Source organism: Cottoperca gobio, chromosome 19 (assembly GCF_900634415.1).
Source record: "Cottoperca gobio chromosome 19, fCotGob3.1, whole genome shotgun sequence".
Taxonomy (NCBI): Eukaryota; Metazoa; Chordata; class Actinopteri; order Perciformes; family Bovichtidae; genus Cottoperca; species Cottoperca gobio.
The window spans coordinates 368,785-388,738 of NC_041373.1; the positions used below are offsets into that span (position 1 = coordinate 368,785).

The following is a 19,954-nucleotide window of genomic DNA, read 5'->3' on the forward strand; positions in this document are numbered from 1 at the left end:
CCACTGCCACGCGAGCCACCAATTAAAGCTTGGCGAGCCGCAGGAGGCTCGCGAGCTGCACAATGAGTAACACTGCTCTACTGTGTTGTTAAGTAACGCCATTGGAATAGCTGGAAGTTTACTGTTTGAGGAAAGGGAAGTCTCGAATAAAACTTTTCAAAATGTTTTAATAATTTGTTGAATCCAGTTAATTGATTCACTGCATGATTATTTTATTATTTCAGAATATTTGAGGTCAATCTCAAACTCAAAAGAAAATAAACAATTAAAATAACTTAAATATTCACTAAGTATATTATGAAATACATTAGTTATTAACAACATTATTAATTCAAAACAAAAATCGAAGGTAAGTGAGAAATAACAAATAATATGGAAAATATTTCAATCCAATATAAAACTAATAATAAAAATGTTTTTTAATTACTTGGACAATAATGTGTTATATGTGTGTGTGTGTGTGTGTGTGTGTGTGTGTGTGTGTGTGTGTGTGTGTGTGTGTGTGTGTGTGTGGCATTGCCTGTCATCATTCCTAATCCAGAGAACTCAGCTGGGTGGTCAGGGTCTGTAGCTCAACCATGAAAGACACAGGGTGTGTGTGTTCGTGTTTGCATGCATGTGTGTGTTTGCGTGTGTGTGTGTGTGTGTGTGTGTGTGTGTGTGAAATAGAGAGAGGGAGTGAGAGAAAGTGATAAATGTGATAGTAAAAGTCCAGCCAACTTAGTGCAGTAACACACACAGCATGATGAGACCAATTCAAACAGAGCAGAACCACACCATCAATTTCTCTCAAAGTTGCTCGCTCTCTTAATAAAAGTCCATCACATAACATAAACAATATTTTCCCTTGAGTATACATATTAGCTTAAGTGTATTGTCTTATGTGGATTACTGTAAATGTAGTGAAAATCAGATGCTATGTAATAAATTAATCGAAGGAGACTCCACTGAGAGCAATGCTCTCTTTTCACTAACCCCCTGTTCACACATGCACAGTTCCACATATTTACACCTGGAAACTCCCCAGTACATCAACAGCTGATATCTTAAAGATCTCATAGTACCTTATAAACCAACTAGAGCATTACGCTCCCAGACTGCAGGGTTACTTGTGGTTCCTAGAGTCTCTAAGAGTACAATGGGAGCCAGAGCCTTCAGCTATCAAGCTCCTTTCCAGTGGAACCAGCTTCCAGGTTGTGTTCGTGAGGCAGACACACTCTCCACATTTAAGAGTAGGCTAAAGACTTTCCTTTTTGATAAAGCTTATAGTTAGGGCTGGCTCAGGTTTGCCCTGGATCAGCCCCTAGTTATGCTGCTATAGGCTTAGACTGCCGGGGGACACCTCCCTGCTCTCTTCCTTTTCTCCCTCTCTCTTCTTCTCCCTCTCTATCTGTATGCATTTATGTAAATGTATGTTACTAACTCACCATCCGGGGTATCATCCCCGGAGTGTCTGTCTCTCATGTGGCAGGTTGCCACTGATAAAGTTTACGTCAGGATCATGAATCGTGACAGCGCCTGCTGACCTGGTCCTCCTGGACACCGGGAAGCCTTATTGACATTTTCCTGGATTCATCCAAACTTTCTATTTCTTTTTTTTTCCAACACAACATAATTTCTGTCAAATGTTGTATTTGTACTATGTTGTTTATCCTGTACACACGACATCTATTGCACGTCTGTCCGTCCTGGGAGAGGGATCCCTCCTCAGTTGCTCTCCCTGAGGTTTCTTCCATTTTTTCCCCTTTAATTTTGGGGTTTCTTTTAGGAAGTTTTTCCTTGTGCGATGCGAGGGTCTAAGGACAGAGGATGTTGTAACCTGTACAGTCTGTAAAGCACACTGAGACAAATGTATAATTTGTGATATTGGGCTATACAAATAAATTTGATTTGATTTGATTTGATCTGTTGGGGGTTAGTGCCTTGCTCAAGGGAACCTCAGTGGTAGTAATCCCGGTGAGTCCTGCTCTTTCACTTCATTTAACTCTCTTTGACTGATGTGTTTGCTTGGTGAGCATTACCTGTTTTTCTTCTGTTTCCTGTTTTTAATCTGTCCATCTTGTACTTTACTTGTTGTAAATGTTTCTGAATAAATCTTTTCAAATGATTCTTGATAGGCATGCTATCATCAGAGCTGCATTGAGTCAAGAAAAGCACAGTTGGAACTAATACAATGAACATGCAAAAGGCTACACCTGTGCTTGGCAGTTTAAAATATCTGCAGTGAAAAGAATGTAAATTCAGCTTTAATTGCAGGCCTCACTTGTGGAAGAACACAGGCGTTACCAGTGTTTTACAATCAGGGCTGTGGCTCAGGAAGTAGAGTGCTTGTCCACAAATCGGAAGGTTTGTGATTCGATACCTGGCCCCGCAGTGTCCTCAGGTCCTGACTCAGTGTGTGAGTGTGGATGTGAAGCACCTTGTATGGTAGCCTCTGCCACCAGTGTATGAATGGGTGAATGCTTGCTTGTGTTGTCGCTAAGACTTGAAATGGGCTATATAAATGCAGTCCCTTATGAATAAATACTGATTAACATGGAAATATACAGTAAATTATATATTATGACGAATACAAAATGTGTGTGCATTAAGAGCCCACCAATAATACCTTTTGATAGAATGCACACAGAACAAACATTTGCATTTTGCATTTCTTGATTCTGATGAGGTTGGTTGTGTGGGCTCATAGTGCACTGACAGACCTTCAAAATCCCCAGAAATCCTCTGAAGAAAGCAGCTTTTTGATGGAAAGAACAAACATTAGCATTGCATCGTCTACTGCTGCTTCCACTCAAGTTATGCAGACATTTTTTCCGGCAAGCTAATGAATTTTCATCTTTGGCCCGGGTTGTTAGCATTCTTTGAAGGACAACAGAGTTGGCTTCATTCTCAATGATGGCCTGATTCAATGAGGCCACGGGGGGCAACAAATAATAGAGTCCTCATGTTCTCAACCGTGGAACACATTGCGAAATAATGAAAACTCTGATGACAGAGAACAGGCGCCGTATTGACTAAACACAAAGGCCACGTTGACTGGTTGCACTAAGAGATCCATAAGCAGCTGTTATCATTGTCTCATTGTCTCAATATGCTGATTCCAGAGGACAGAGGAATATGTGTGTGAATATATTTGTGTGTGTGTGTGTGTGTGTGTGTGTGTGTGTGTGTGTGTGTGTGTGTGTGTGTGTGTGTGTGTGTGTGTGCGTGCGTGTGTGTGTGTGTGTGTGTGTAAAAATGCTTGTTCGGTCACACTTATATACTTGAATGATTGTGCACATATGCACCTATGCTTACACCTGTGTGCATCTCCGGTTATATATAAACATTATATGTGTTTCCTCCAAATGTACATAAAATATGTCTGTGTGTGTGTGTATTTGTATATTACTATGCAAATTGTGGACAGTCAGAGAATCCCTTGTTCCATTCAGAGTTCCTTGGCTGCAGCTCTGAGGACATCATCAAGAAGCTTTCTTGACTTCTCTGCAATGTCAGTCATGCACATTTTAAAAAGCCAGTGAATAATGTTGGCTTTATGTTCGAGGAGCAACAGCAAATACGATCTCAGACAATCAGAGTTATTTACAAATTTGCCCTCAGTGAAAGCATAATTCAAACAATATTGTTTTATGCAACTTAAACTCAGGATGGTGAGATGCCCTTTCAGCAGATAGGTCCAGCAAAGTTAGGACTACTGCATGTCTTAGCAAATATCACTTGCATGTTAGTTTAATTTTAATTTAGCCTAAAATCAGTTGAAGGACTCGTTGATAATGTCTTTGTCCATTGGCCTTCTTCAGCAGCATTGGGCTGGTGACCAGTGGGTCACTAATCTACTGACGACTTGACAATTTTGTTGTGCTGCATTTGGTTGAACTCACTTTGCTCTGCCTCCTGCTATTATAATATAATGTTTATTTGTTGTTTATACTTATAGTATTTATGTATCATATTTATGATTATACATATAGGAGCCTCCAAAATTACATTGTTCGGGGATAGTTGTGTGCCCCAAATTAAGTCATTTTGATAATGAAAGGTATCCGTATTGACACTATACAACATGGTATTACTAAATGATTACTAAAATGATGGTGTCAGCCATCACGACTACTTTATAATACTTTTTGATCTCCTCCCACCAAGGTTTGAATCAGCCAATGAGCTGACCGCTGTCTACAGCAAGGCCTCAAACAAGTGTTTCTTTGGCTAAACTCCAATCTGTAAGAGCACAATAAAGAATTTAACTAATCAGTTAGTTCATAGACTAGCTGTCTGTTTGACCCTCTGGGACCCTCAAGTGGATTACATCAGTTTACCACTCTAATGACGACTGGTCTCTAAGCAACACGGCCTCATCTCCTAGAGCAATGACACTGTGCATGTGTCAACCACTCAGAAGTGTGTGTGTGTGTGTGTGTGTGTGTGTGTGTGTGTGTGTGTGTGTGTGTGTGTGTGTGTGTGTGTGTGTGTGAGAGAACCTATAATGAACTGGCCTCATTACTTTTCAAGAGGATATTGCTTGCTTTGTGTCTCCCTCACACATCATACATAATGCAACACACACACACACACAAATGCACTGTGTTACTAACACATAAAATACACACATGTAAAGAGGTACTTAAACATAAACACAACTATGCCAAATGTTCAATTACGCGGCATGTGAAAAAACACACGGACACGAGCACACGTGCAATCAGTGAAGTACATTTGTTCAGAAAGTGTTGGTGCGGATGAATCAGTCCTGTGTTTTCTTCTGTGTTGAGTTAACAGGCAGGGCAGAGGATACTACTATAGTCTAAAAGATCAACAGCTTTCAATGGCAATTAGACCCTGTTATCAGAAGTTAAGTTAAGGTACTGGGGGTGTTTTATTGTGAGCTTAATTTGCTAATCAATATAGTTTTTCAAACTGTTGTATTATTATACTTTCGAACAAGGTTGATTTTTCTGAGCTCTTTGCACCACGAATAAAGACATTAACCAATCATGTTGTGCAGAACGAACGTCACGTCAATTCACACACTATAGTAGTGCAGACGAGGGCTATGAGTTGTGCCTATACTTATGAAGATTACACAGCAACAGGGAGGATCCATAGTCCGAACATGGCCAACAAATTTTCTTTCAACGTTGTCAAAGGCAGCACAAACCAGATCCACTCCTTCCGTCTTACCTTTCACAAAAAAAGCCCTAGACATGTACACTGCATAACTGTTTACTAGAGGGAACTCAAAAAGAATTAGCTGCTGCGAGTCGATTGGAATCTTTTATTGATCAAGTGTAGCAACTGTTGGAGATTTGCATTGCTCCCGGTGTGAATAGTTAAGATTAAAAAAAATTGCAGGCGAGTATTTTACATTTTCATGTTGTTTAATGGTCACAACCCAGGCATCCAAAGGCCTTCAGAACAACATTTCCAGAGTGCTGGCAATACCCTGTACCCTTATACAGATGGTATATTCTCATATCTCATTAATGAAATACATTGATTGTGCTTGCATTCCACAATGACTTACACTATATGGACACAAGTATTGGGGACAAACAGTATCCACAAACTGTTTCCACAAAGTTGAAAGCATAGTCCAAAATGACTTAGTAAGCATTCAGATTTTGGTGCTGATATTAATGCCAGAGCTGGTTTGGAACTCTGCAGTTATTGAGTCGGCAGAGCTTTGGCGACTTTTACGCACTAAAAAAACAAAAAACAATCACTAGCCATTTGACTCGTGGACAAAAATATTTTTTTGCACCCTGGCTGCAGGTGCATGAAGTTACACATAAGTACCAAACACATTACTTTTATTGTTTACATTTAGAAAGAGCTAGAGAAGGATAGAAAGATAGAAAGCAAAAGAAAATATTAGATGAATCAGTTCTTCCAGAAGAGTTACGTCTTACTTGCTGTAGTTTTGGTTTAACCTCAGAATAAAGTAGTAATTTATCTGGCAACCTATACAACCTGTCCTACTTGTACGTTGTTTGTTCATGCCCTCGACATATATAAAGTGTTTCTAATCTGACGCCAATCTAGACAGGATGTCGCTATTAAACTGGTGTCAAGAGCAAAGAAAATAAAGAAAAACATAGTTATGCCTGGATTCCATTAGGCTTTCATTGGATTAAACAGGGCTCTGTGCTTTCTGTAGCAATGAAAGCTGAATGTAACAATGTTTTTCAAGATACTATTTTGTCCTTTTATTGACAGAAGAACCAAAGATAGACAGGAAAGGGAAAGAGAGAGAGGGGACAACATGTAGCAAAGGGCTGCAGCTCAGACTCAAAAGACGCTAAAGATTCAGCCTCAGGACATGGGGCTCCCACTCTAACAGGTGAGCTATCGTGGCACACCGGTTCAGATGTAACAATGTTAACACAAGAATTCAACAGTGTCACAATGTAACAATGTTACTATAGAATGTACAGGGTGTAACAGTCGAATCTGAAGCTCATTGTAAAATTTAATGCAAAGGCTGCTCTATTCTGTTATAATGGTGTTGTCAGTGACAATAATGCCTGATCTCTCACTATTGCATAACGTTTCAAATCAAATCAAATCAAATTTATTTATATAGCCCAATATCACAAATTACACATTTGTCTCAGTGGGCTTTACAGACTACAGTATACGTTTCATAATGTTTGCATTCTGCAACTGCAATTGTTTTGTCCCCAGTCCACAAAATTATGGAGCACATACTTTTAAATTACTTTTATGATGGTGTTATTTATTTCTGGATTCTTCTTTTGATTTATTTAATAGTTGTGTTCATTTTATTTATTAAATTCAATGCTGTAAATTGTTCAGGTGCACAACAGCTACAGTAGACGATGTGCTTGGGTTGCGTTTAGCCAAAAGAAAAAAGAAAGAAAAAGCTACACAGAACCAGGATTTGAGACCACACTGGGTCTGTAATTATAAGCAATTGGAAAGTGAGAAGGCTGCATTAAGGAGCAGTAATAGAGGATTTGATGTTAGACGGGGAGGGCTGCGGAGAGGTCATTGGCCTGTCCGGCCTTTCCCCTTCACATTTCTGTTCCCAGGATATCTGGGAAATGTAGTTTTTACTGAAATGCCAGTTGCTTAGTCTTTTATAGTTTGGGGTCTGTCAGTATAGGCCCTAATCCAACGCACACACTATCGTGTCTATGATACATACGATGCGTTTATACAGTAATTCAGTGTTCATGTTTACGTGAATTAGTTTACTTTTACCATTTCTGATAAAACTCCATATCCCACGCTGCTTTTAGTTTCGTGCGCAGACTCCGTGAGCGCGGAATAGAAGGCGAGTTGGTGGAAAATGACTGTCGCGAGGCTCTTATCTGGGGGTGAAATTAGACATTTCCACCATGAGTTGAGTTTTGCTTTTTATTAAAATAGTTTTTTTGTCTTTTTTGAACGTTGACCGCCCAGCTCCGGAGAAACTGTGTTGACATTTGAGGATTTGCAAGGCATTTACTACTGTTTTCCTTTGCGTCGGAACAGTGCCCGACACCGATAACCGTTAGTTCTTTTCCGCAGCCAGAATGCCGCGGGACAACAAAACTCCTCTTATCCAGAAAATAGGAAAGCAAGCATGCATCGCCTTTAAAGGCTTGAAGTCTTCGGCCAACGGGGATAATAAACTTGTTGCAGACCAACAGAGTGAACTAATCTCGTTAGTGACCGCGGTCAGGGCTGCTGACCTGAAAATTGCTCCCCGGAAAACCAAACCGAGCTCCGTGGCAGCGGAGCTCCAGAGCCCCCCTGTCACCTACATGCACATCTGCGAGACGGAGGCGTTCAGCATGGGGGTGTTCCTGCTGAGGACCGGAGCCTCCATACCGCTGCACGACCACCCGGGCATGAACGGGATGCTGAAGGTCTTTTTCACCTATAGTCTATTGTGTTATGGCCTTTTGTAACCCCGATGTGACCCACTCTGTGTTCTGGCTCTTACATGTTACTTTGTTTAAGCTAGCTATAGACTAGCTAGCTAGGTTATATAAACCTAAATCCCAGCACACAAATTGAGACTTGAAACGGTTTTGTAACTCAATAAGCATCCATTTAATGAAGTTCATAAAACATTTGGTTGACACTCTAATTCACCCATGGTTATCGGTAAAACAAATTATATAACACCATATGTTATGCTCTTTGAGTTGTGTATATTTACCTTTGCCAAAACCTAGTCAAGGCATCTATAGTTTATAGTAAATTTAGTTTGTAGTTATTTTTCTACCCCAGAGAGCATGTGATATGTTAGGGCCACCATATTACTGCCACTGTAAGCACCACATGCCACTGGGCCCCTGTGTACACAGAGGACACCCTGAACATAGAACTGGCCATGCACTAGTGATGCAGCAATATCAAGGCTGGATTATTGCACATGTGTTGGGTAGTTTGAATCACTGAAGTTCTAAATCAACAAAACTGTGTCTGGCTTTATTCACTAATTGTGTGGCTGTGTCTTGTAGAGGGACCCTGTGTCAATCTTAAGAGCTTTATTATTTCAGGTATTATGCTCACGTTGTGCATATTCCTGAATTTGCTGTGTTTTTATCAAATTACCACAAACTAATTCAAATAAAATATTATTCCATTGTAGGAACATACTGTAGGTTGCACTGGACTCAATGGGAACTTGAGCAGAGGGTCCACACACAATGGGGGTGAACTGTAATCTTACTGCTACTGAACTACTGATCTTATTAAACTGGTCAAGTAGAAGCCAGAAGTAGCCAATCCACATTTAATACTGTCTCAGTCACTGTTGTCTTCAACAACATAACTTTATAAACGTTGTAGAAGTTATTCTTCATAATTGAATAAGATGTTGGTTTAAGAGCATCTCCACCATAGTTAAGTGATGTGTAAGTACAGCTGCTTGTGACCTTACACATAGAACAATCAACACACAGTGAGCTAGAGAGTATCTTCAGTTTGAATTAGAATCAGTATCGACATCGACACAGGGCATCCCAATGCATACATTCATACAGTTTCTGACACTTTGTATGTTTTGTTCTTATGATTTGGTATTTGTATTTTGAATGTATTCATTCCAATAACTTGTTTGTCAAACGTAATACATTTTAACCCAAGGGCCCTGCGTCATGTCCCTTTTGCATAAGAGTGAAAATGAAAAAGACACACAATTTTTCATGTTCCCTGAAACACATGTTCGTCTGTCATACTGGAGGAGCAAGTACATCATTGCTGCACGGGCTCAATCAAAAAAATAAAAGTGAGTCCACACTATATATATTGCAAGCTCCCAAAAATGTAATGATGACTTTACGACTGTCCAGATCTTAAACCTATTAAAGTTCCTGATCACAGATCATCTTAGTCTAGGACAAAAGATTTCTGCAGTGTAGAATACTAAATGACAGTCTGGCTACATCCCCATTCTGTACATCCAAATATGTTTTAGTATTGTCGTGTATGCATTTGGGTTAAATTCCGGCAATGGAGAGCCATTCCAGGCAAAGATAACTTTTAGCATGTGCGTGCTTGTGTGAATCTGTGCATTCATGGACTGAAGAATATCATGTACTGAAACAAGATGCCCGCTCCAGACCTCATTAACCACTCTTATTGGTTGTAGATACAGTGTGTCCTTAAATTGCTTTTAATATGAAGTGACATAACTATATTAAAGTTTGACCTGCAGCAGTGTTGTCCAGGAACACATGATTCTCTACGAGTGTCATGTTTTTGTCCAACTCAAAGATAGTGAACTATGAACTAAAACTGTTTCCACATAATCTAACAAATATTAATGAATACCACCAGAAAATATAATCAATGCTATTTTGTTATTAAAAACAAATCCTGGTATTTCCAAGAAAAGAGTTTTAAAATCAGGGGAAAATCATGTTATGCATACTAAAGACCATCTACTGTCCTCAATATGAGAATAGAAAGTTATGTAGGTATAGTGAGAGGAGCAGATTTATTTCTAATGGTGACAGCAAGACCTTACAGTAACAGACGTAACAGTTATTTATAATGACCACATGTACAAGTCAGTCCCTTGGAAGTCATTCCATGGTAACCTATGTACTGGTGTTATCAGTAGGATTTTCTTCTGACCGTATCCTGTCTCTTGTTCAGGTTCTCTATGGGAAGGTGAGCGTCCGCTGTTTTGACAAGCTGGAGCATAACCTGACTGTCAGCAGCGTCCCGCCTCATTGTGAGCCTCCGTTGACTATGTACCAGACGACCTCCCTGCGGCGCTCCGTGTTGCGCTCAGTCACAGAGTACTCGGAGAACAGTGGGCCGTGCCTCCTAACTCCTCTACGGGATAACCTCCACCAGATCGACACAGTGGAGGGGCCGGCTGCTTTCCTGGATATCCTGGCACCTCCATACAATCCAGATGACGGGCGGGACTGTCACTATTACAAAATCCTGCAAACATTGTCAGAGGGGGAAACAGATAGAAAGAGCAACGAGGAGCAGCAGGGAGAGGAGAAGGAGAAAGAAGAGGAGACATGGCTTCTTGAGATCCCTCAGCCAGAGGACTTCTGGTGTGGTGGGGAACCCTACCCAGGCCCTGCAGTCTCTTTCTGAGAGAAGCCTCTGATCAGAGGAACGACACTGCAGTGACAATATAGTGATATCCATCAATCTACAAGGGGAGACTTAGTTTAGCTCTGTTCCACAGGGAGGTCAAACAGGAGGGTTATTATTACCTGGAACCCAAAGGAATTGGGCACTTGCTCTGGGATGCTATAGCAGGGCAGAGGCTTCTAGAAATGGGATTGAACTGCACAGAACAAGGACCTCTGAACTGCCTTTCACAAATAATCTTGTCAGTACTGAGTAAAGAGTTGGCACTAGGAATTTGCCTTCCTAAAATGGTATTTTTCTCTGGACTATTATGTTGCCTTGTATACACATTAATGTAATTAGAATGGTGGGGTCTCATTAGGATCTCTATCTTTTACACATTTGTTTTTCACTCTGCTGCAGAGGGCTTCCACATTGTGACGTGTCTTAAAGCCAAGCCCTGTGACTCAGGACGTAGCTGCCTTATTTGTGAATATGGAATGTATACTTAAGAGCGCCATTTCAATTGTACACACTTGTTTCTTCTTCCACAGTGCACACACTATATATGAATACTTTATTTTTATTATATGTGTTTAACTTATTCCAGATAACACGGTTCCTACACAGACCTTGTCAGTTAAGGGATAATAAACTGATGTTCAGCTACTTCTATGTATTCTGTCATGTATTATACTATCATTTCACCTACTGTAACGGGATATGGCGATATGGCCTGTATGACTCCTCATATTTAAGACTAATCAAAGTCTTCAAACCCAGTCCAGAAGATATAAAAATAATTACATTTTAAAATGGTAGCTGTGTTAGATAACATTTTCTTGGTATAAAGCCAACACACATACCCTTTCTTCACTGCCTAGACTACATGTAGCTTGATAAACACTATATCAGTATCATTCCAATGTGTATGTTACATTAATTTAGCTTATATCTTTACAGACAAATGGATCCTCTGGCCTATTTTAGACATTACACAGGTCTATGTGCCAGTTTGACAATGATGCTGTTACTCTGATGTTGAATGTATGTGAAACAATAAAATAAATGGGAATAATCATGGAACATCGAGTTTGTAGTCCTGCAGTGTTATTGATTTCTTTGATTATGGTCAGAGATGTCAATAGAGATTTTTCATGGCAGACATTTTGACTTGTCAAAGCAGGAAAAACAGGTGTAATTATTGATATTAATGATGGCTCTGCTACAGTAACGCTCAGCCAGCATGCATAATATCAGCGCCTTGGAACTGGCACACCTTAATGGAATGTAATAATTTTCCTGCTTTGACATGTCAAATGTCTGAAAAAGGTCCATTCTGGCTAAAAATGTGTTGGTGGGGATACACAAGCTGTTTCTCTGCGTTGCTTTCCCTATTGATCCAAATACTTTATATATCTTTTGCATTTTCCATTGAACTCTTTTGCACATTGAATAAGTTATTTTCTCCACAGAGACAAATATATCCTGCCCCATTTCAGCCATAGTCATTATTTTTTACCTTTATTTAGTTGATCCAGTATACCTGAGCCCCCACAGCAGCCACATATTCATTCCACAAGTGTCTACAAAAAACTAAATAAATATACAGAATATACTGTATATCATAATCATTTCATTAACACTCTTATGTTATATTTTGTGTTTACACATTTTTAACAAAGTGAAGGACAGGTATTAACTTTTCAGCTTTATTTTTTAATTCCGAATCATGGTTTAAATATGCTGTCTCACTGCTTGTGTCCTGTGGACTCCATTGTAAAGCTGTGTTGAGCAGAGCCCCTGCAAACCCACATCACATGGCAGTAGTACTGGGCCATAGTAGCTCAGTTCGTAGGGACGTGTTGGTGCTGGTTCAACTTCCAAAACAGTCCAAGTACGGAGTGTAGACTGGTACCAGTTCTCCTCCTGAGCAAGGCTTCGGACCCCCACACTGCTCCCCTAATACTAGGATGGGTTAAATGCAGAGTCTAAAATCCACTGTGTTGCTGTGCTGTGTATATGGGTGCATGTGTAACAATTAAAAGTAGGTCCTCCATTTTCCGTTTGAAATAAAAATGTTATTCTAACTTGAGGAAAAAAAGAATGGCAATAAAAACTATAGAAGATAAGGCCCAATTTGTAAAAACAGGCTCAGTCAGAGATCACTTCAGCACAATGTGCCAACCAGGATACACTCAGACAGCATCTACTACATGCTTTTAGTTTTCTACTGCTGTTCTACTATCTACTAACTTGTAAATTAGATGTTGAGGCCAATACTTGGAGAAGACTCCGACTGTAGAGCTGACGTCAGAGGACCCTAGGTCTGTGAGCCAATAGGAAGAGAGTACGCTCTGGAGAAGTGAGGCGCAACAACAGCATTGTCGAGACAGAGTAGTGATTTCCAGCACAACACCCACTTCCAATGTGCATATTTATTTGTTTTGAAGATAGGTTAATGAGAACAATTCACTGAAGGAGGATGTATTACACTTCTAATTATCATCAGTGAAACATTTTGTCACAGTCCTGGACTACCCTTAAGGATAGCTTGTCCAACAGGTCTCCTGACCCAACATCACCAGTGAGGTGACGTTAGATAAGGTCTCGTGTTCTCCCCACATCTGGTATTTATTTTACACCAAACAGCTTTTGGGATTGGTCCTCTGCTGTTACCTGACAAACAACATACCATTACCCCAAAGTCCTGAGTAGAAAAGGTTTATTGAATCTTGTTGAATGAGACTCTCAGGATAAAGAGTCCACTAAAGAAAACAAGACACCTCCAGACCTGATGTCCTTAGACCTTGGACCTGCAGGTGGACCCTCCTTATTGTTACAAATATTTATTTATGTTAAAAGTAAAGAAATATGAGGTAAATAGAAGTAGAGGCAAATTCTTAAATCTGTGCAAGATAGCCTCCAGCAGGACAATGACCCTCAAAGAGAAAAAAGGTCAACGTCCGGAGAGGCCCAGTCTTCTCCCACACTGCGACACAATAGAGGATCTGCAGCAGGACTTGTGTTTCCCACTTAAGCTCCGATAATATTTGAAGAAATATGTGCAAAGTTTATTATGTAACAAATATTTATATCTGCTATAAGAGCTTGAAATAACTAAAGCTTTCTAGATTATTTTGTTACACAACATACTGGTTCACTCAATTCACGTTTTCTTTCAAGGAAAATATTACTTTATTACTTTATTACTCAAGTACTGTATTTAATTTTGAGGTATTTGAGTATTCCTGCTTTATGCTACTTTATACTTCCACTGCGCTACATTTTAGAGATAAGTATTGTGCTTTCTCCTCCACTACATTTATTCTACAGCTTTAGTTTCTAGTCATTTTTAAGATGAAGATTTTACACAATGGATAATATAACAAGCTTTATTGCTAATTATGTAAGTAGGATTTTTCATACAGGATATCTACTTGTAAAGTAGTATTGTTACATTGATGAAGCCAATTCGTACTTTTACTTAAGTCAAGGATCTGTTTAATACAGTGTTAATATTCCAGTGTGCATGTTCAAACATACACATGCTCTGGACATTGACTTGTCACTTGGCTGCACTAAGGCCCTGCAGATACAGAGACACTGGCAGTCAGCATTTAATATGATCAGCGGCTGCGGATCATATTAGATGCAATCATCCTCAATTTTCAGTGTAAAGTCTATCAGGCCAGTGTATCAGTATGAGGAATACTTGAGGTGTAGCTTGAACAAGAAAACACATGTATTGGTAGCTGCTAGTACATATTTCAGATATGTGTGATTTGTATCTTTAAAAAAAAGAAAAAAGTTTACTGTTGATCGATCTGATGCTTTAAATCTCACACTCACCAAAGACTGATTATATTTATGAAGGAATGTTCCCTGATCTGAAATGAGCATTGAACAAGATAATAAGACAAGTGCACACTGACCATCAGGAACAATTACACAACTCAGCTTTTAAGAATATCCACAACACTTGACTTCAAGTCAATTTGGAGAAATGTTCAGCTTCAGTTTTTAAGTTTAAATCATTGATTTTATATTATTTTTATGCTTGGTGTTTATTTTTATTTTATTGACTTTTATTTATTTTCAACATTTTAATTTTTTAATTTTTGTAATTTGCAGTCTTGCATGAATGTATATATTTATGTCTATTTCTGTTGTTATGTGATGTCTGTGTTGTTTTAATCTGGCTATGTGAAGCAGCTGGCTGCATGTTTGTATGAATGGTGCTGAACAAACAAAGTTGAGTTGACTTAAGTTAAGTTTCCTCCTATTTAGCATTCATAACCAACATACTGTATATTCAGTAAAGGTTATGGTAACAAAACACACTGAAATGACACAATATTATTCTTTTCAAGATGCAGTAGCAGCAGGGAGACAGGTCTTAATGAAATGACGTCATACTATCAAATATCTAAAGATATACATCCTTGTCTTCAACAGTTCTTTACTTTATACTTTACATGAGAGATGTGTCAGAAAATAGACTAGAAATCACATCATCTTTTTCTGATCCCCGGTTTTTTGTTTTGTTCACATAATATTAATGAATTAAATGATGCACTGGTAACTTTCGGCATCAGTATATGCTCAAATACTCTACTATCCCACAAGTGAAAAGAGCCACATTCTGGTGTTTATTATTGTAGAGAATAAGTTAGTCAGTGGAATGGAAACAGGGGACCACAGCCGCCCACTCCGGAGAGCTGATGGGTGTGAGTCACAACAACTGATACGTACACAGGCAACATCAAAACAAAAGACACACAAAAGACTAAATGCTTTTTGAAAAAGATTCAGCTGGTAAAAGGTTGAAACGATGCACACCTTACTTCTGTTGCGTTCCGAGTGGCAAAGATATATAATTCACAGTGTTCATTAACAATTTACACGCCCCCATCACCATCAGCAGGACTCAGTGGGGAGAGTCAGCAGCTTCAGGTTCCTCAGGGTTCACATCAGAGAGGACCTGACCTGGAATCATCACACAAACACCGTCACAAAGACAGAGACTCTGCTTCCTTTACAGGCTGCAGAGGTTCAACATGGACTCCAGGAAGCTCTGCAACTTCTAGGTGTACCATCCAGAGTCTCCTGACTGGCTGCATCACGGCCGCCCTCAACCCTAAGACTCTACAGAGGGTGAAAGACAGTTGAACTCCTGAGCTCTGTGAAGTGTCACTACTTGCATATGTTTGTAGTACACACATGTGTTTATGCCACATATACTCATATTTATATATTACATTACATTCTACTTAGAAAAATGTTATAGTTCGATTTCAGTTTTTTTTATCCAATATATTATATGTTAAGGGTAACAAATAAAAAGATTAACAAATAAAAGTTTATTTTATATTTTAAATATATAAAGGATCCAGTATTTATCCACCAAAATTGTATTGGAAGGCTAAGAAACAGGATGTAAACCTTGGTACTGGTAAATAAACTTTAAAGAAAATATAAATGAACTGTTAACTAAAAAAATGTAACGTGAAAAGAAACTTAGGGGGGCAGCATCAGGGGTATTTGGACTCATGACATGATCATTTTTCAAATTCTTGCATGGCCCTGCCGGAATACTGTGGACATATGGTCAATCTGTATTCTTATATCTTACACGTTTATTTCTCTCTTCTTCTAAAACTTTATCTTGTCTAAAAACGAATCACCTATATTGTATTCCAATGGTTCATCTTTATGGTTTTGCTCAAAATTCAGCATGACAGTCTATAAAATACAAATTCTGTCACCTTTCCTCTGAACAAGTGTGCACACCAGATCACTGTATATATCCTAAATAAAAAGTGAGTGGGTGAAAACTCTGAGTCAGAATTGCCGAGGGTGACAAGGTGGGATTTACCCAATGAAATGTCCAACATCAACAACTCTACAAGTCTTTTTATAATTACTCATAAAATAATTGCATTTATCTCTTTCGACCCAGCAACGTTTGGGTTCCATGAATGCATCTCGGCTGACACCGTTGGCCTGCATTGTGCTCTAGTTATGAGTAATAAACCAAACTGATACCGGCTGTGTTTATAATCCACATATATTTAATAAATCTCAAAAGACACATCACAACAAAAATATCAAGTCGGTATGAGTTCAACATATTTACACTCCAACATTGTTTTACACGTGAACCACAACTGCTTAACAATTGAAGTTAGACGAGACGAAATGTGTACAAAAATAGAATGTCTTCGAACTTTACATATTAAAGGACAAATATACATTGCATTAGAAGCGTCCTTGAATCAGTCAGTGTACAAAAAGACACACAGCAAGGCACTAAAGGGGAAACATAGTCATCAATAAGCATGTTAGAATGAACACTTTGTCAATTCAATAACTTAAAACAGTTTTCTTGCTTCTAAACGTTATTGCAGTTATTTCACATTGACAGGCTCAGCCTGTTGCGCGCTCAATATGTTGCCTGTGTGTTGGTGATATTAAAAGTCCCCTTTCTGTTATGACTGCCCTTGTATATTCTTATGAATTATTGTCTATATTTACTTTTATTTTCAGTAGACTGTACAGGCAAAGTGCATTCGTGTCAGTCTCTCTTGTCAGTTCTGGAGCAGGATTGGGTGGATGTGCGTAATTGCGCACTACTGCGCGGAAGTTCTTGTTCATTCCCTTCCTGCTGTTTAGGCTGCTATCTTAAGTTCACAACCATTTTAGAATAATTATTTAATAGTTATTTTCTTTAAAGAGGTTAGTGTGCGCCACGATGCCATGGTGATAACGTTTTCCAGGGAGGACTATGAACAAATCCCGCTAGTTGCGCTGATGGCGCCTGGCGGCCGCTCCACCCCAGAGCTGCTGGAAGAAGAGGAAGATGAGGACACAGTGGAGGACTTCCTCTCCTTCTGCCTCAGGTGGATTTTAGTGTGTCTCTTCCTCTCGTCGCTCCTGGCAAATTTGCGGCCGCAGAACTCGCACGCGAACGGCTTTTCTCCCGTGTGCGTGCGGATGTGCGTGGTGAGGTGGTCGCTGCGGCTGAAGTTTCGCATACAGATGCGGCACTGGAATGGCTTGTGCCCAGTGTGGATGCGGATGTGTCTGGTCAGTTCGTCGGAGCGGGAGAACCGCCGATCGCAGCCCTCGGCCGGACAGGGGTATGGCCGCTCGTGGATCGGAGTCTTGCTTGGTCTGTTCGGGTACTTTCTGGGACGCAGGATCGGCCTCAGGGGCAGGTTCTGAGGACTGTAGGCAGAGGCTAACCTCGGCGGCCCCCCCTCGGAGCCACCAACACCCGGACCCCCGAGGGTATAGTTCCTGATAGTATTCAGCGGGGTCAGGGGTGGAGGGACACGGAATGTATCCAGCGGACAAGGACCGAACGGTTTCCGATCTTGGATACCTGCCGTGTGCATGTCACGCTGGCAGGCAGGCTGGAAGAAGCCTGAGTAGTCGGGGATGATGGGGAATAGCCCCGACGCATCTACGCTGCCGGGCTGCTTGGGCGAAGAGTAGGAGGGCGGCGGGTAAGGGGCGAGGGGGCAGGTGGAGGTGGATAAAAACGCAGAGGGGTCCTGGTACATCTCCCCGCAGCCAGAAGAAGAGTATGGAGGCGGAGGGGAGTATAGGTGGTGGTGGTGGTGGTGGTGGTTATCTATCTCTGCTTGGTTCTGAGCCGCCATAGTGCAACTCAAATTTCCGCTGGAGAAGTGATTGGGAGATCCCGAGGAAGCCGGGGAGGAGGACGCTGAAGAGGAGGGAGGAGGAGGTGGCGGTTGGGCCACGTTGAAGATGCCCGAGACAATATTGATCACTCCCTCGGGGTTCCAGTTACCTGGATACTGGGAGTCGATGGAGAACTTTCCCATGTAGGTGAAGGTCTGGTTGCGGTGGGGTGCGGGCTGAGAGAAACCGCTGGAGTAGGAGGAGAGGTCCAGCGAGCGCTTATCTATGGTCATGTCTGCACTCATCAAGCTATCTGTGGACAAAAAAAACAAAGAGGTCGTTAGTGAGGCAACATAAACCTGATTAAGATGTTCACACTAGACAGGAAAGTGGGCTTTTAGTGAGAGCAAGCCGGTGCGTCTCTTTTCCATTACGCACGGACTCTGGTCTTATTACATCAATATATGAAACAATTAGACGATTTTTGTTATCATTCAACAGTCAAATGCAAAACATTTATTCTTTTGATTCTTGACTAAAGCAGTTTGTAAAATATTTTTGTTTTAGTTTTGTAATTAGTGAAACGCTCAACATATAAACAACTTTTCATAGATCAATATTTCTTTAATATACACTCCAAAAGTGTCAAACAGTGTATCATCTTACCTGCCACATTAATCTGGTCGTAATGACCCCCCAAATCGCTGTTAGGGAAGATAGCCACGGAGGTTTGCAAGCTGGAGCCCATGTCATCCACTGAGTACACGCTCTCGGCTGCGGGATGCACGAACCCCCCGAGATTCACCGGCACTTTCTCCAAAGTTTTAGCTGTCATTGTGAATAAAAACGCTACCGCGTTTTCTCTCTCTTGTTGTTCTGTTCTTTTCCTCCTTTTAACAAATAACAGTGTGTAACCCAGCCGTGCGTGGGTCACCACTGCATGTCTTTGTCTGTCACCGGGTGTGAGAGGATGAGCTCCGTCTGGCTGGTGCGCTTCATGCGCTCTGGTGTTAAAGTCAATACCGCGTAAAGTAACTATTTTTGGGAACAGGGGCCCTGGCTCCAGTATGTTTATATGGGGAACCTTTTGAATGCAGCAGCACGTCATTACCCAAATATGGAGTGGGAGGGGTGATGAGAGCGGAGAGGGAGAGGCGCTGCCGATGCTGATTGGCTGGAAGGCTCCGTGACGATTTCAAAGGGAATCTCTTGTCAATGGAAGCACCCGCTGCTCCAGGAGAGATAAAACGAACTGTTTCCACTCGCTGATAAACTGACATAAAACAACACACCAACAAAACCCACCAGAGTGAGAATACTCAAATCGGCTCGGATTTCTGGACATTACTTTTAAGCATTATTAATTGTTTACACGTATTCTGGTGTTACTTTTATCTAATCACGTTCTGATATCGAAAGAGGAATTCCGGTTAAACTTCTTAACCCATAAAAGGTTGAATCCGGTTGTAGGGGGACGTCCCCCATACTCCATATTTGGTGTCTATTCCGGAATATGATCATCGGAAAGTGACGAGTTTTACCGAGCTGAGCGAGAGAGAGAAAGCCGCCCTGGCATAACCACAATCAAATGAGACGGACAGAGGAGCGGAATTTACTCCTTTGAGTATGATAGGCTGCACGGGCTCGGAAACTTGTGTCAGTCTGATTTGACTATGCTCTAGGAAAAAATTGATTTGGTTCACTGACGACCTAAATATAGTCCCTTAGATATATTTACATACAGCCA

General features: G+C 40.6%; 2 protein-coding genes across 2 annotated transcripts; one reads left to right on the forward strand and one right to left on the reverse strand.

Annotated features, from left to right (window-relative positions):
* Positions 1–7,293: 7,293 nt before the first annotated feature.
* adoa (2-aminoethanethiol (cysteamine) dioxygenase a) lies at positions 7,294–11,643 on the forward strand. The gene is made up of 2 exons (XM_029457180.1): positions 7,294–7,877; positions 10,120–11,643. The coding sequence occupies exons 1-2, from the start codon at positions 7,542–7,544 to the stop codon at positions 10,576–10,578; spliced, it is 795 nt and encodes a 264-aa protein (XP_029313040.1). The 5' UTR covers positions 7,294–7,541; the 3' UTR covers positions 10,579–11,643.
* Positions 11,644–16,658: 5,015 nt separating this feature from the next.
* Positions 16,659–19,237, reverse strand: egr2b (early growth response 2b). Its single transcript, XM_029456478.1, has 2 exons — positions 18,874–19,237; positions 16,659–18,520 (listed from the first exon to the last, which is right to left on the reverse strand). The coding sequence occupies exons 1-2, from the start codon at positions 19,040–19,042 to the stop codon at positions 17,343–17,345; spliced, it is 1,347 nt and encodes a 448-aa protein (XP_029312338.1). The 5' UTR covers positions 19,043–19,237; the 3' UTR covers positions 16,659–17,342.
* Between the last annotated feature and the right edge of the window lie 717 nt (positions 19,238–19,954).